Here is a 16,211-nt window from a genome sequence, read left to right as displayed (position 1 = left end):
AGATGATTCAGTGATATTTAATTTTAAACTTTTTCTTTCATTTTCTGATAGTATTTAACCACCTAATTATATCTTAAAAAAATTAGGTCAATAGGATTAATAATAAGTGATATATTTAATTCTGAATTTGTAAGACCCTTAAAAAGGTCAACACTGCGGGTGAACAGGTAATGACGTCACGATACCGGCAACTCGGCGATCAAGTCGCGAGCAGTCGGAGAGATGTGTAGATATTTGCTATACTTTTACCTACAGTGTAGGAAAGTACCGATAGTCTATCAGAAGTTACGTAAGAGCGATAAAGTAAGCCATAGAAATCCATGTGATAGACAAGGATGGCTATAATGAAGGCGGCTAATAGTCAACGCCCATTTCGCCCTTCCACAAATAAGATCCACTTCTTATTTGTGGAAGGGCGAAATAGGCGTTGCTAATCCTACACTGTATATTATTTATCTATATTTTTAAGTGTATAAATAGAGACTGTATAAGAGATATACGATATGCATCAAGTCTTGTTCAAATGCATTTTTCACACGACATATTTATTATAAACATAGAATGACTTGGAATACCTAAATACATTTTCGGATTTTTCTCAATGACGTAAATGGTTCGCTTTTCTACATTTTCTTTTGCGTTCCGTTTTCGTAAAAATTTGTACTAGACTCGGTACTTGTGGATGTATGTGACGACGTGTATGTGCCAGTAGTATTGACTAGTATTTGAAGCAACTCAGAACCATCCTCGTTTTTCTTTGGTTGCCCGTCTAGGGATTTGTAAAATATTATTATTTAAATAAATTCCTTATAGGTCCCCCTCGCCACGTATTTCGAAATTATTGTGGACAGGAACGTTTAGATGGGGTAGAAATTTTTTTTTCGGCATAAATTTTAAAATTCTGCTCTAAATGTTCAAATAATAATATTTACAACCCCCTATACGGGCAACCAAAGAAAAACGAGGGTATTTCTGAGTTACTTATAGATCCCTCTCGCCAACGTATTTCGAATCTTTTGTGAACACGAACATTTAGATGGGGTAGAATTTTTTTTCCGGCATAAAGTTGAAAATTGTGCTCTAAATATTCAAATAATAATATTTTACAACCCCCTAGACGTGCAACCAAAGAAAAACGAAGGTGGTTTTGCATACCGTAGGTGGGGAAACTGTGGATAACATCACACAAACTTTTCATTTTTCGGTAATAAAATAAATATTTCATTCGGAGTCGATTCTGTTGTACTTTTGTAGCCTGGAACTATACAATATTTGTACAATCCTCGGTTTCGACCCATTTAGACATAACAATGATTAAAGAAACTGCCAAGCTAACCACACACCTTATGTATTAACACAGAATGGGATGAGAGCGAGAGCGAGCGCGAGCGGAGTGCTTTGCCAGTCGCCCGTTCCGGTATTATGACGTCAGGCAATGGTTGCTCAACGTTTTTCCGCGCTCTGTTTTCATTAATTTATTTCACACATTTCTCGTTGAAACAAAAAATTGATTTTTGGCATACTAACTAATAAAAGGGTAAACTTTTAGAATATGCAAAAAAAAGTTCTACTGAATGGGCCTATTGTTTTAGTTCATTGCAACTGAGTCAGACGTGCCCAAATGTGTTTCAAGTCGGTGGACAAAATTTTAAATAGTTATAATATTACGCAAGTACAAATTTTTTCTCGATTAAAATATTAATTTCCATTTACTGATTACATTTAATAATAATAGGAATCAATAACAATGATACAGTGCCATAAAAAAATGGGCAAAGCCATGAAGCTGACCAGTGTATCCAATAGTTTTGAGTTTGAGCTTTGAGCTTTATTCTTTCTGAATCCGAATCAAGTCAGAATTCCTGTATAGATCAAGAAACTCTTCTAGAAAGAGGTTTTAGAGATTTCAAACTGACTTGAGTCAGTGATTGGAAAGGTATTGAAATTCATAATATTGCAAAGGTTATTAAAATTTGTTTTCTAATAACATTTTCTATTGAGGATAAAATTTTGTATGTTTATACATATATGAGTAAGCCTTAGCGACTTTGACTTCTCATTTTCAATACATACCTCCAAACATTTCGGCTCGTGTAGCGGCAACGAAGCGGTACCAAACTCTCTACCACACAGGTAGCAAGTTAACGTCCTCTTCGCTGATTTAGCTCTAGGCACAGGCTCGGCAGGTTTTGAAGTAACGGTTGGATTACTGGTCCTCTGCACAGTTTGAGGGATATGGGACGCCTTCTGGACAGGCGGCGTAGAGGTCAGTGGTTTCCTAGGTGGGGAGATTGCCTTTTTCTCGGCATTTGTCTTCGATTTATACTTTATAGCGACCGGTTTTTGCACCGTACTCTTCACTGAAACAAAAACAGAAAAACATTTAAAATCCCCTTACATACTGAAACAGCGGTGTACACTTCGACATATGGAATTATAAAAACTGCATTGGTGTTAGTTGCTCTGCACATACTGAAATATGACTCTGTCCTACAGAGCTTTCATAAATGATTATTATGATTTTTCTTTGCTTCGTGTTGGCAATTAAATTTGGGTAAACTTTAAAATTATTAAAACAATAAGATTAACATCACATTAAAACGCAACATTCTGTTTCATCGGCTGTGATCGGGGTAATTTTTTAAATTTTATTCAACCAATCAATGATTGCATTATCTCGAGCGTAGACGTAACGATTTGCGACTGTTCATTGTAAACGAATCAATAATATTGGTGACGCCAAGATTTAGGGATTTTTCATTACCAGTACCAGCCCTGCAATGTTGGTTGCCTGAGCTCGGCGGTCACGTAGCTTGTAAACATTTATGAAGGCTCTATATACCTAATAATTGAATCGAGTCAATACATCCATACCTTAATTTATAATGTCTTATAATCATTTCATCGCATCAAGACAATTTAGAAAGACTTTTCCCGATCCATGATTTTTTTAAACATGACAAATGTGCTTTTTATTTGGTAGGGCATTATTTTACACCAATCAGAAACAAAAATTAAATTGGGACAAAGAGTTATTTATGTAAAAATTACTATTGGATCTTCATTAAATGTACCTACTGTTAGTTTTCGCATTGGTTGGTTTTCTGCAAGTAAAAACAAAAAATATATTTCCTTAGTTTCCTGGAAAATTACTACTTTATTGGCAGATACTTTAGATTACAAAATATACGATTTCTCCAAATTATTAATCACAATTATAAAGTATAAAATTACAAATACATAAATTCGAATACACTTCAAATTTGACAGTGACATTCAATTGGATAACATGACACTATTACAATAATTGTACTAGCTTATAAAATCATTGAGAAAGTGGCATCTCAGTGCTACCAATTGAAATAAATTCTCCGTAGTTTCATTAAGGAACAGATTAGAGTCCCTTAAAAGGAAATCATATTTAGTCCATTGAAATGTTACATTTTTTTGGGCTCAGCGTGCAAAAGTCAGAGCACGTAATTTTATTTTTTAGGTGTCAAGAGGGTGTTAGTGTAAAGTTAAATCCATGTTTGTGGGGTCTCAACCCTTGTGCATCGGCCGCCATCTTGTAAAAAGGGCTGCGAATGGTTTTTATACTACTACTTACTATATATATCGGGCAAACTATTCGTCGCACAGAAAATTTGTAACCACATTTTTTGTTGCAAATTAAATTCTTTGAAATTTGATACCTTAACTTTTAGTCGTAGAACCAAAAATAACAAAGTTATTAACGAAAATAGATAAAAATTTGGGAACAAATTTTGGTCGTTATAACTTTTTTTCTGTTCATTTTACAAAAAAGTTACATCAAAGCATTTTGATAGAGGGGTTTTCAAGGAATAATTTCCATTACAAACTTTTTTCAAATTTGATTTATTTATTAGGGTTTACAACAATGCGAAACTTACACTATTCTCGAGTACTAGTAAGTATACATTAATATGAATGATTAGGCATAGTTTTCTCTCATCTTTCCAATATTTTTATAAGAAACATTTTATGATTGACATTGCAATGTTGTTAATTAGTTATTGATTCTTTTCACCACCCTCTACGAGGTAGAGTTTAGTGGCGCGTTTTTTATACGTCGTATCCCTAGTAGGCAGAATCCACGGACATTTTCTAGCTGACATAATAATTAGTGTAATTGAAAATATCGAAATATATTTCCCAATCTACTGTGTCCTCAGTCTCTTTGATAGGCCAGGCTGCGACTCAGGATCTGGTTGAGCTTCCAATATTGAATTGTTGAGGAAGGATGGAGAATGAAGTGGCGTCATTGTTGGAAGTTCATCTTCAAAATCATTCTTCTCGATCAATTTTGATATCTCCATTATGTTGCTGCATGTCTACCTAGAACAATTCAGGCACACTGTAGAACATTTGAGGCCTGCCTTCCGACATCCACACATTGCTCCACAGTTTCCTTTGCCTCGGCAAAATATCAACTTTAGAAGCTCAGGGGGTGCTGGAGGTTTTGAACTTTGAACAAGCATCAATATTTGTCCATATGTTTTTCAGACCCAGTCTTGAGGGTCGTTGTAATTCCCGAGCCACGACTGGACCTGATGATAGACTCGGAGGCTGTGCAAACGGGCTGTGTCTTTTGTTGGAGAAAGTGAAGACAAATTAAATGTATTCTTTGTCACTGACTTGGCGAATCTTTTATATCTAAGACTGTCAAGAGAATCATCATCTTTAATGCCACCATATAAAGAGATGAAAAAACGTTCGCCAACGGCAGTGAGCAAAGTAGACGTTGACTCTCTCATTGAGGAATAACGCTGTTCCACTAGCTAACTCAGGACGTGTCTTCAGGGTTGTGGGAAATTTCATTTTACCGATGTTGTAAGCTGCTGAAGTCGTGTCACATCCTGAAAGGCATGGAGAAACAACAGATTATCCACAGTGACGTCTCCGTACATAAAACTTGACGGACAATATAATTGTTCGGCTGTACGTCCTTTTGATGGTTAAAAAAAATACATTTGAATGTGTTCTTCCAAATGCCGTGATCGGCGACAATAGTGACTAAGTCGAACGATTGGGATGCAGCAAGAGCGGAACGAACGATGAGGGTATCTGCATCTGATTCTGCTTGGTCGACACTGAATCCCACCTCTTGTCCACAAAATTCAAAATAGTGTCCACAAAACTCAAAATACTTTTCACAATTAAATACGTCACGCACGCACGTGGTAGCACAACTGGAAGAAACCTTTGAAGGACACCTCCTATGCCTAATCATTCATATTAATGTATACTTACTAGTACTGGAGAATAGTGTAAGTTTCGTATCGCTGTAAAACCCTAATAAATGAATAAAATTTGAAAAAAGTTTGTAATGGAAATTATTCCTTGAACCCCTCTATCAAAATGCTCTGATGTAATTTTTTTGTAAAATGACCAGAAAAAAAGTTATAACGAACAAAAGAAAATTCGTTCCCAAATTTTTATATATTTTCGTTAATAACTTTGTTATTTTTGGTTCTACGACTAAAAGTTATGGTATGAAATTTGTATAGAATTTAATTTGCAACAAAAAATGTGGTAACACGTTTTCTGTGCGAGGAATAGTTTGTCCGATATAGTAAGTAGTAGTATAAAAACCATTCACAGCCCTTTTTACAAGATGGCGGCCGATGCAGAAGGGTTGCGGCCCCGCAAACATGGATTTAACTTTACACTAACCCCTTCTTGACATACAAAAAATAAAATTGCGTGCTCTGACTTTTGCAACCCCAAATGTAACTTTTCAATGGACTAATTTATTAGAATAGGTATGTACAAACTTGAAGATTTCAAAATGGCATGTAGACTAGTCAAAATTCTTAAAACTGGTTGAGAATATTTAGAATCGTTCTCTTCATAAATAGAGATTTATAATTGTGGCCGTAGATAACCGTCTGCTTTTTTTGCCCATTGGTTTCGTTTTTAGACGGAAAAAATATTAATTTAATTTTAGGATATCATCAGTTTTACTTTAGTTGTCTTTTATTGTCGTTCTATTAATGTTTAAGTAATGTATTTTTCTAAATATTTATTTTTATTTGTTTTTTTTTTGTGAAAGGGCAAAACTATATGGAATATGTGTCGGTAAGTGCGAATAAACATATTAAAGTGGTTCATATATGCAGTAACAATGAATTAATGGACATAGTGGTAATATATGGAGCTGTTAATGAAAACTGTGAGTTAACTGCATATCTTTATATACATCGAATTGTAAATACCATCAGCGGTGCCAAAAATGTTCCTTTGTATTATTGTGGTATGTCAGTAAATACTGTAGTGGAGTCACTGGTACTAAAAAAGTTTATTTATATTATTGTGGTAAGTCAGTAGGCTTAAAGTATATACCGGGTGATTCAGTTTGGTATTCGCGGGCCTGTATCTCTTTTATTTTAATAAATAGCTATAAGAAACCCTATATATTTTTAAATCGCTGCTCAAACTCTATCAAATAACTTTATTAGATCGTCTCCATGGTAACATATGTCAAAATTGCTATAGTCAACTGTTTTTGTTCAAATGGCACACTATATATTTTTTTTATCAATTCTGGAACATATTTTATTTCTGCGTTCAACTATGTAACGAAGTCTATGTAAGGAAGTCTATAGCTTCATTAGAAATATTGCTAGAAAAACAGCAAAAAAGATGAACCCTACTTTTCGTAGTTTTATTCTGAAAAATATTTTTAATACAATAATAACATAATTTAAAACAATACTTATTTCAGATATTCAAAATGACCTCCATTTGCTTCCAAACGCAAAATAGCTCTGTTTATCACTCCCTCTCTACAAAAACATTCTAGTGTTTTTTCATGTAATCTACGACATTCTACTCTTATTCTGTTTTTAAGGTCGTCAATATTATTTAGGTAAGGCCAAAGAAAGAAATCTATAGGAGTGAGATCCAGAGATCTAGCAGTCCATTTAACTTTATCGAATGTTCTTCATCTCTTGCCCTTCTGGGTTTAAAAACTCTTCTTTTCATTTGAAAACTTCCATCTGCTGTCAAATTCCTGGCTAACTTTCCGAAAATTTTATCTGATGGAAGTTGTCTCTGCGGAAAACGATGTTGGTATAAATACCTTGCAGCTTTAATGTTCTTTCGGTCCTCTTCATAAATTAAAATTATATCTAGTTTTTTTTTTTTGGTTACTGTTATAATTAGTTATAGATAGAATAGGTAGGTACAAAATGTCAATTATTTTGACAAATCGTTATTTAGAAACGTCAAAATTCAGTTGTTTCCGCAGAATTGATAAAAAAATATATAGTGTACCACTATAGCAATTTTGACATATGTTACCATGGAGACGATCTAATAATATATTTGTTATAGCTATTTGTTAAAATAAAAGAGATGCGAGGCCGCGAATATCAAACTGAATCACCCGGTATATTTTATTTTTATTAATCTAGTTATCATACTTAATTATTTACTTCAAATCAAATATCATCTTCAAACTTGTGTACATCCTGTACGTACAGATTTCAGGAATGCCTTAATATGGTAAACTGGTGTAATACTAAAATCTATTTGAGAGAAAAAAAATTATTAATACCGTGGTACAATGTACTTTCTGAGCCTTAGCTAGGAATCTTTCAACGAGCCTAGGAGTTTTGATAGCGGGTTCACCTCCACAGAGCTTATCCCCAGAAGAACAATGGCAGGTTAATGGTCTGTAACTGGCGGTAACCTGGTATATACAGGGAGATTCACGACACTTATCCAAAAAATTTGGGAATAGATGCGGCATGAAAAATGGAATCAACATCGTAAAAAAAATTTTGTAAAATCTTTATAGTTTCCGAGAAAAAAATTATTGAAGTTGTAGTATTTTAAAGTCTTACATAGCTGGGCTACTGTAGTCTCTAGCATCATTCGCGTTGTGCGTTCTCTCTCTCTCTCTCTCTCTCTCCACGTGGCCTCAGGCAATTCCGAATATTGAAATCCGATTTTAGTAGGTATTACATTAGTTTTCCAAGTGTCAAAAATGGGTTACGTGTATAGCAACTAGGAATTGATGAATATCGTTTTAATGTATGGTGAAGCAAGACAACATTTGTATTATGGTGAAGCATTTGTGTTATGTTGAAGCAAGACAATATTTGTGTTAGTTCGTAGAAACTGTGTAAGATAGGTCCAAATGTGTTTACACATTTTAAACAGTTGTTGTAACATCAGGTATGTCAAATTATTTTATTAAGTAAAACCACAAATTAATTTAATTAATTAAAAATAACAATAGCGGCAAAAGAAGTTGAATTTGCTGATATAAAATAGGTGTTATATAATTCTATTTATTTCTTTCCTTGCTAAATTCTTTCAAGTTTTTGTCCGTTTTTTATTACACTTTGCCTTGTGTAAGGTCAGGTTTTATAGTGGACCAGTTTCCAGTGTATTTTTAAATCATTTTCGAACTGCCCTTTTTTGATTATTTTTTACAAAATTGTATTTGTAAAAATTTAGTTGGTAGGTAACTCCAAAATTTTGTTTGGATAAGTTTTGAATCACCCTGCAAAATACATAGACCACGGCATACCAACCCTACAAACCGTAGTACTTTAAATAACAGCACGAGCAGTGAAAGCCTTAAGACCACAAATCTCATTTCTATGAGCTCTTTGAATATACACCAAATATACAGGGTGTCCGAAAGCCAATGGACCATACTACAATGGTAGCTTCCTTGGGTGAAGTAAATCGATTTAGATCAAGTTATCTTAATACAATTTTGTTTCCTTAAAAAGTTGCGGGGCTTCTAAAAACGTTGTTTGTATTCCATTTTTCTAAGATAATTTCTATACTTATAAATATATTTTAAGAACATTTGATATGGGATGGTGTTTGGAATATTCAAATATGAGTATGAGCATATATACTAAAAACACTATGTAATATTTCGTTTTTTGTTATTATATTTGTTTTATCCATAAAGATTTTGAAAAAAATGTAGATTTTTTTTGCCATACCGCTTTATTTACTAACAAAAGATATACTTCTTGCATATCGCTAAAATGAACTTAAATTTTTTACAACAGTCGTAAGTATGCCGAGTATTCTAGATTAATTATATTTCACTTTTTTCGCTAAATATAAATATCTGAAATAGATATTTTTTACTGCTTATACCAACTTGCTCCAAAACTCAAAGGCTTCTGGGGTACAGCCCTGTGAATTAATATTGTTATACTTACTACATTCAAAAGGTTATACACAGTAGACACTAACTTTTTAATAGAGGTAGATTGGTCTAATTCGTAAAAAATATTTCACTCCTATTTAATTTCAAATTTAGCAAAAAGATGAGGTTTAATTGTATAAGAATATTCGCAAATCCTTGGGTGCCCGTAACTGACGAATTCTTTAAAATATTACAATCAATTTTTCTTTGGACTGGTGTATTTTGGCGACAAGTATACCATTTTTACAGTAAATAAGACTCGAAATAAGATCTATAGTATATGGATGAAATACTACAAATGACGGTTTGATAAATGCTATTTGTATTCGATATTTCAACTTTTTCACTTGTCCATTTGATTACCAAACTTATAGAAAAATAATTATTTATGAGTTTCTGTTCGTTCAATTCTTAAAAATCTTTTACTTCCAAAAAAAATTTGAAAAACTATAGAATTTTTTCAAAATATTATTCAACGTTCAGATATACACTACAACTTTAGATGCATTTGCAAATACTAATTATTTTTTTACTTCATTTCATATCAATTACATAGATAGCTAAAGTACATGTATGATTATGTATGGAGGTAGTTGATTAAGCTATCAAATGACTAGAAAATAATAATTAATTAAAATCCAGCACAGAAAGTTCTCAAATCCGTGCTTTTAGAAAGCCAAACTCTCTATACTTTACTGTTCAACATTTAAAAACTGTTCCAAATTGAAACTACTTTGTATTACCTATAATGTTAGAAATGTCATCGTCTTATTAATATTTTTTAAGTAATAAATTCTCATAAAAATTAAAAACGACAAAGTGTAAAATACATACATTTTAGAAAACAGAACTCTTATTTATTTATCAAGCAGAAGTGTTAAGTATAATAACTCTTCATATACAGGGTGTCCCGAAATTAATGCAACAAAATTTGGTCAAAGATTCTTAAGACAAATTTAGCGGACCGTACTTTATATTTTTGCCAAGTGGCCTCCTTTTTTCAGAGTTACAACCCCCTAAAATCCGTCCTTAAGAATAATCTTTTTATGATGCGGAATTTGATGCGGAATTGATAATGCTACGCTTTTTGGCGGGGAAGACACCTTTTCGTGGGAACCAAAAAAATTTGGTAGCATATTTGAATTTCTTAAAAATTATTAGTTCCCTAGAAAACCATCGCATTTAGAAACTTTTTTGTTTCTTTATATTTTTTTCGTAAAACGCAATATTTTTTAGAAAAATGGCGAATCACGATATGCATTCGATCACATTTTGACATTTTTCTCGAAAATATTGCGTTTTACGAAAAAAGTATCAAGGGATAAAAAAGTTTCTAAATAGATTTCTAGTGGACTAATATAAATTTTTAAGAAATTTAAATATGCGATCAAATTTTTTTGCTCCAAAGACAAGAGGGCCCACGAAAAATTGTCTTAAGGAGATTCCCCGCCAAAAAGCGTAGCACCATCAGATTCCACATGTGATGAAACCCCTGTGTACCAAATTTAGTGATTCTCGTACAACTGGGTTGTGAGATATAATAAAAGACTATTCTTAGGAGCGTATTTCAGGGGGCTGTAACTCCGAAAGAGGGGCCCATTTGGCAAAAATAAAAAATACTGGTCCCCTAAATTTGTCTTAAGAATCTGTCTCCAAATTTTGTTGCATTAATTTCGGGACTTCGATCTTTTTTATTTTTTTAGTTAGACAATTAAGAAATGGTTCAAAATAATTAATGCAGTAGAAAATGGTGTGAAGTTAAGTTTCATTTCATTTTCTTCGGGAGTCTTAAAAAAAATTAAATTACTTATGCATTTTCGAATTTTTACTAGCAACTTCTTCAGAGTTGTCCATATTCGTTCACTAAACTAACACATAAACGACTAAGAGCAAAATTCCTTTATAATAAAATAATATTTAGTTGCAAATTAAAAATAACGCAAAAATTTCGATTTAATTTAACCAATTCCTTTACCAAAAAAATTTAAAGAGATATTTTTAAGAAATGAACAATTTAACGTAACGACTTTTAAACGGCTCTATATGTGGAAAATACGTTTCATAATATAGGTACCTAACACAGATTCAGCTAGCAGTAAACCAGGTTAATGTATTTTACATACTTCTAAATATTTGCAACATACAACTCCCACGAAAACACCCGTGTATCGAACACATTAATCATCAAAAATATCCGCCATTGGAATATTTTTAAGATATTGTATACACATAGGTATACGATTTTATCTGTATTAATATTTTCTATAAATATAATTGAATTATGCTCGTTTCTCATCTGAAGAAGTTAAATAATATTATATCTACATCTAACAGTGCTGTTTAAAATTATTTATAAATATAGAAATGTACTGCCTATTCAAATAAGCCTAAGGTCATTTGTATGAATTAAAATTATACACTTTTCGCACTTTCAAAATATTTATAAATATTCGGAATATCCTAGACTCTTTTGAGTAGTATATTTGAAATTAATACGCAAATCATTTCAAAAGTATAATAAATTAATTTAAACTGGAACGAAGTGTTTTTTTATAACAATCCTCAGACACATTATCACTCGAAAATAAATCACAGTGTGAAATTGAATTTTTGAATTGAAGTATACGAGGTCTGTTCAGAAAATAACCTAACTTTATTTTTTAAGCTTTATTATTTATTTAATTTCTCTCATTCAAAGTACTCCCCTCCGCTGTTCACACACTTTTCCCAGCGATGTTTCCATTCCGCGAAACAATCCTAGATAGTTTTATTTGAAATGGCCTTTAAAGTCTATGACCAATTTGCTTTGATGTCATCAATAGTCTGAAAACGGCTCTTTCAGCTCAGCAGTAATCTAATTTTTGGTACAAAACTGATGAATTGACAACGCTGAATATTCGGGCGTTGTCAGTTTTCATGGTGTAAGAACCATGAGCTGTCTCGCCACAATTCTGGTCTCTTTTTGCGGATTTTTCCACGTAACCGTTGTAAAACACGTTGATAGTTTCACCTTGAGACAAGAATTCAAAATGCACAATTCCATTAAATTCCAAAAAAACAGTGATCATAATCTTCATCCACTACTCCCCCAGTCACTACCAAATCCTTTGATTGCATGACCACATCTTTCCTTTATAAGAACCTTGATTTGTTTCCACCCGCAAATTGATAGGTACCACACAATTTTCACCAGGAGGAATCCTTATGGTGTCCAAAGCCGCTACGTCAAAGCCAGCTGCACCTCTGATCTTTCTTCTAGGTCTCTTGTAAGATTTGCCTTTGTCGCAGGGATTTATTGTGATGTAAATGAGACCTTCTTCTCCTAATATAAATATTTCATATTGAAAATGACCGTCAAAGTATAATTCGAAACACTTACCTACCCAATTCGGCCATAATATGTAGTATCTCACAACACTAACCCCTGATTACTTGATCAATTTTGGAATCCTTCCGCGTTATATAGTCGTTCAGCCGGCCGTATGCAAAAATCAACAACACGTGTAGAAACAAAGTTCAAATTACAATAATGAGGTTACATTTAATGACAATCCTAAAGTAGGCAGTGTACAAAGTCAACAATATGTGTAGAAACAATGTGCAAATGTAAGGTATATGTTTGTCTGGAACTATGCCTACAGGTCTTGTAGAACAAAATACTGGGAGTTCTTCGACATCGACAAAATGCCCTTTAAAATTAAAATATCTTAAAAATATGCACATGTAATTAATCCAGTTTTAGATGACAATCACAGAAATAAAGTGTAAGTACATTGAAAAATTTGAACAATGTAAAAATTAATTCATTTAACATAAAATAATGTGACTTTAAAATAATAATAAAAAATATGTATAAAATTATTACAAACATGTAATATATGAATGCTTATCTATCTTAAATTCTGGCAGTCAAATCCTGAACTAAACCCTCTGGTTGGTCATTGTCGACACCACTTCTTCAGGTGCGTAATTACATACACACAGTGACATCTATTAAATGCTGGTAGCAAAATTCAAAACTAACCCTCTGGTCATTGTCAGGAAACTCTGCGGCGACCTTCAATGAACTTTGGTCACTTCGGATGGACATGCCATCTAAGTGTACAAGAATTCGCCAACTATCACTTTGACATTCGATCCAGACTGACGTCCTTTCTTGGGGTATGGAGATCCTTTGCAAATCCATTGTGATGATTGAACTTTTGTCTCAATGTCTAACCGTAAACATAGCTTTCGTTTCCCATTATGATCCATTTGCATGAATGTTTCATCGACATTGGATTGGTCAAGGAGTTGCCGACAAACGTCCACACGATTTTCTTTCTGTTGTTCGGTCATCAAACGAGGAACAAATTTTACTGCAACTTTTACTGCATGTTCAATTTTTCAGATAAAATTTCAAGCCATGACCCAATTAAGATAATAACCTCTTCTGCAGTTTCTCTGACAGTCAATCGGCGATTTGTATGCACCAGATATTCGATTTTCTGAATGCGGAAGTCATCGGTTGAAGTCGAAGGCCTTCCTGGTCGAGAATCGTCTTCAATTCAATTCAATTCAATTCGTAACATTGTGACCCAGAGCATCGTTTCCTTAAGCTTGTTTCAAAAGTTGAAACGTTTACGTGAATGTTTCCCAGTTTCACGTAAAATTTTACATTGCATCGTTGTTCCCGATAATCGCACGTTTTAAAAATCGTCACTAACACTTAAACACGTTGCACATAAATAACAATATCACAAAAACTGAATGAGGTATCAACAATCTAAGAAGATGTACTAAGAAAAGTTATACGCAACGCAATGCTGCCAACCGCATTACACTAAATATCTCCATTAACGCGGAATAACCCGAAATTAACTCAAAAAATTGGGGTAAACTTACAATAATTCGCATAAAGCTGAAAATTGGTGCGAATGTTGGGAACACCATTATAAATGAAATGTGAAAAGTCCCCATCGATCCCGCATCTGCAAAAAACTTTATTCAAGGTCAAAGTTCGCAAATATGCATTTTTTGCATTTTTCAGCCCTACGATAAGTTTTATCATAAAAATAGGTCAAACAAAAATTAGTAGATTATGCAATTATCTATAAAAATTGTTCTTACACTTTTTTTTCCTAAGAATCATCATTTCTGAGATATAGCGATTCAAAAAGTTGAAAAAGTTGTGTTCTCCATAATATGCATACGTTTCCACGCCGCACAGTGAGGCAGAATCCCAAAAAGCTGGCCAAAAGTTAAAATCTTAAAAAATCGATCTGAAATTTGTTACTCGGGGATTTTTGGGGTTGCTGATAACGAATTTGGAGTCAGAATTACAAAATTCAATGTGGAGGATTTAATATAGCCATATCAGAAGTAGAAATATTTTGTAAATAGGGATTTTCCGAGTAGATTAAGAATTAAAAGATTATGAAATACAAAATGTCACATTTATGAAGCACGAAGAAGATGTAAAAATGACAAATGACATATCAGACTATTCATATATTTCGTTAAATAAGTATCGGGAGTAATGTATTTGAATCCCGTGCCAAAGTTGTAATACAAAATTCTAGTTTTTTTCATAAAAGAAAAGAATCATCATCAGATGAAAAATCTTCATTTGTAGCATCCGTCAAAATCTTCTGAAGTTAAGACAATTTCGTCTTTATCTCTAATCTTCCATGTTTTACATCGTCCAGAGAAGGCGAAATTCATTTTACTCTACATATTACAAAAACCTATACAAAAAGTTGTTAGACACTTATAGGCAGCTGATTTTTTTTAGTTTATAGATAATAGTTTTGTCTTTTTTGTCCAATAAGTTAAATGACAGAATTCTGCAGAATTATTAAACTTTTTTCTTCAAAACTAAATTATTATTTCATTTTATAATTTCAAATTCACATAAGTTTGGTAGCCAATTACTATTTTTTGTAAAAATATTGAGTATTTTAACCGACATATTCATAATCTACGTACATTTATAAGTTGATTCCATTTTGTTAGAGATAAATCGATGAACTCTACGAAATTTTGTAACCACTTAAACACAACTATTACTTCTGTTCCTACGCGCGAACCAGGTGTTGCTCGAGCAGCGGTCGCCTTTGTAGTGATTTAAGAAGCAGGTATAGGGAATTTGACCCTAAAAGTAATGGATTCTGAGACTTGGGATATTACTCTAGCCAATCCAACAGTAAAAATTACCGAATTAGAAACTTTATTTTTTGACTTTTGACCAGCTTTTTGGGATTCTGCCCCACTGTGCGCCGCCTGTAAGGTAGTGTACTTGGCGCGTTTTTAACGTGGTTTCCCCTGTAGGCCTATTCCACGATCTATTGTGGTCCTGTTTAATTAAATAATATTGTATTAAATAAAAATGGTACTATTGGAAATTATGAATGCGGTGTGAATTATGAGTAATTGGCGGAAACTATTCGTCTAATTTATAATTATCTAATGGAACTTCAAGTGTAATGTCTTCTGCTTCTTCTTCTTCCTGCTGGATACAAGTAAATTGGTCTAACAGCGATGCATCAAATGTCTCCTCGCTGATATCCTAAGAATCCTCTTCTGATAGCGATTCAACATTGGAGCACGACTGGCCTTGACAACTGGTACATACATGCTAATAAACAAATCCAATCCAACTTTTTTGCAGTGGCACTTAGAACTACACCCCTTTTTGCAATTGCAAAAAATTTTTTTGAGGAGTTTTTCCGTTGAAGGTGGGAGTAAAGTCTGGATTGGTTCCAATGTATTGTCAATTAACTCCTAACCCCAGTCTTCTGGGTCCAGTTGATTAACAAGCCACACTTGAACTTGATAATATACCCGAAGTTCCATTAGATAATTGTCAATCAGACGAATAGTTTTCCCCAACTACTCATATTTACACCGCTTTCATCATTTCCAATAGTACCATTTTTATACAATATTATTTAATTAAACAGGACCATAATAGATCGTGAAATAGGCCTATCGGGGAAACCACGTTAAAAAACGCGCCAAGTACACTACC

The 16,211-nt window shown here is 33.2% G+C and overlaps 1 protein-coding gene across 2 annotated transcripts in view; it reads right to left on the bottom strand.

Moving 5' to 3' along the window:
- The window catches only part of LOC108913016 (zinc finger protein 474-like), a 129,713-nt gene that overhangs the window by 95,396 nt on the left and 18,106 nt on the right, over positions 1–16,211 (bottom strand). For both annotated transcript variants that reach the window (XM_018718469.1, XM_018718470.1), the window contains exon 3: positions 2,074–2,360. In XM_018718469.1, the coding sequence (XP_018573985.1) occupies positions 2,074–2,360 (287 nt within the window). The remainder of the gene's footprint in view (positions 1–2,073; positions 2,361–16,211) is intronic.

This window comes from Anoplophora glabripennis, unplaced genomic scaffold (assembly GCF_000390285.2).
Source record: "Anoplophora glabripennis isolate ALB-LARVAE unplaced genomic scaffold, Agla_2.0 scaffold907, whole genome shotgun sequence".
Taxonomy (NCBI): Eukaryota; Metazoa; Arthropoda; class Insecta; order Coleoptera; family Cerambycidae; genus Anoplophora; species Anoplophora glabripennis.
The sequence above is the reverse complement of the archived record's forward strand: the minus strand, read 5'-3'. Positions and strand labels throughout refer to the sequence as shown.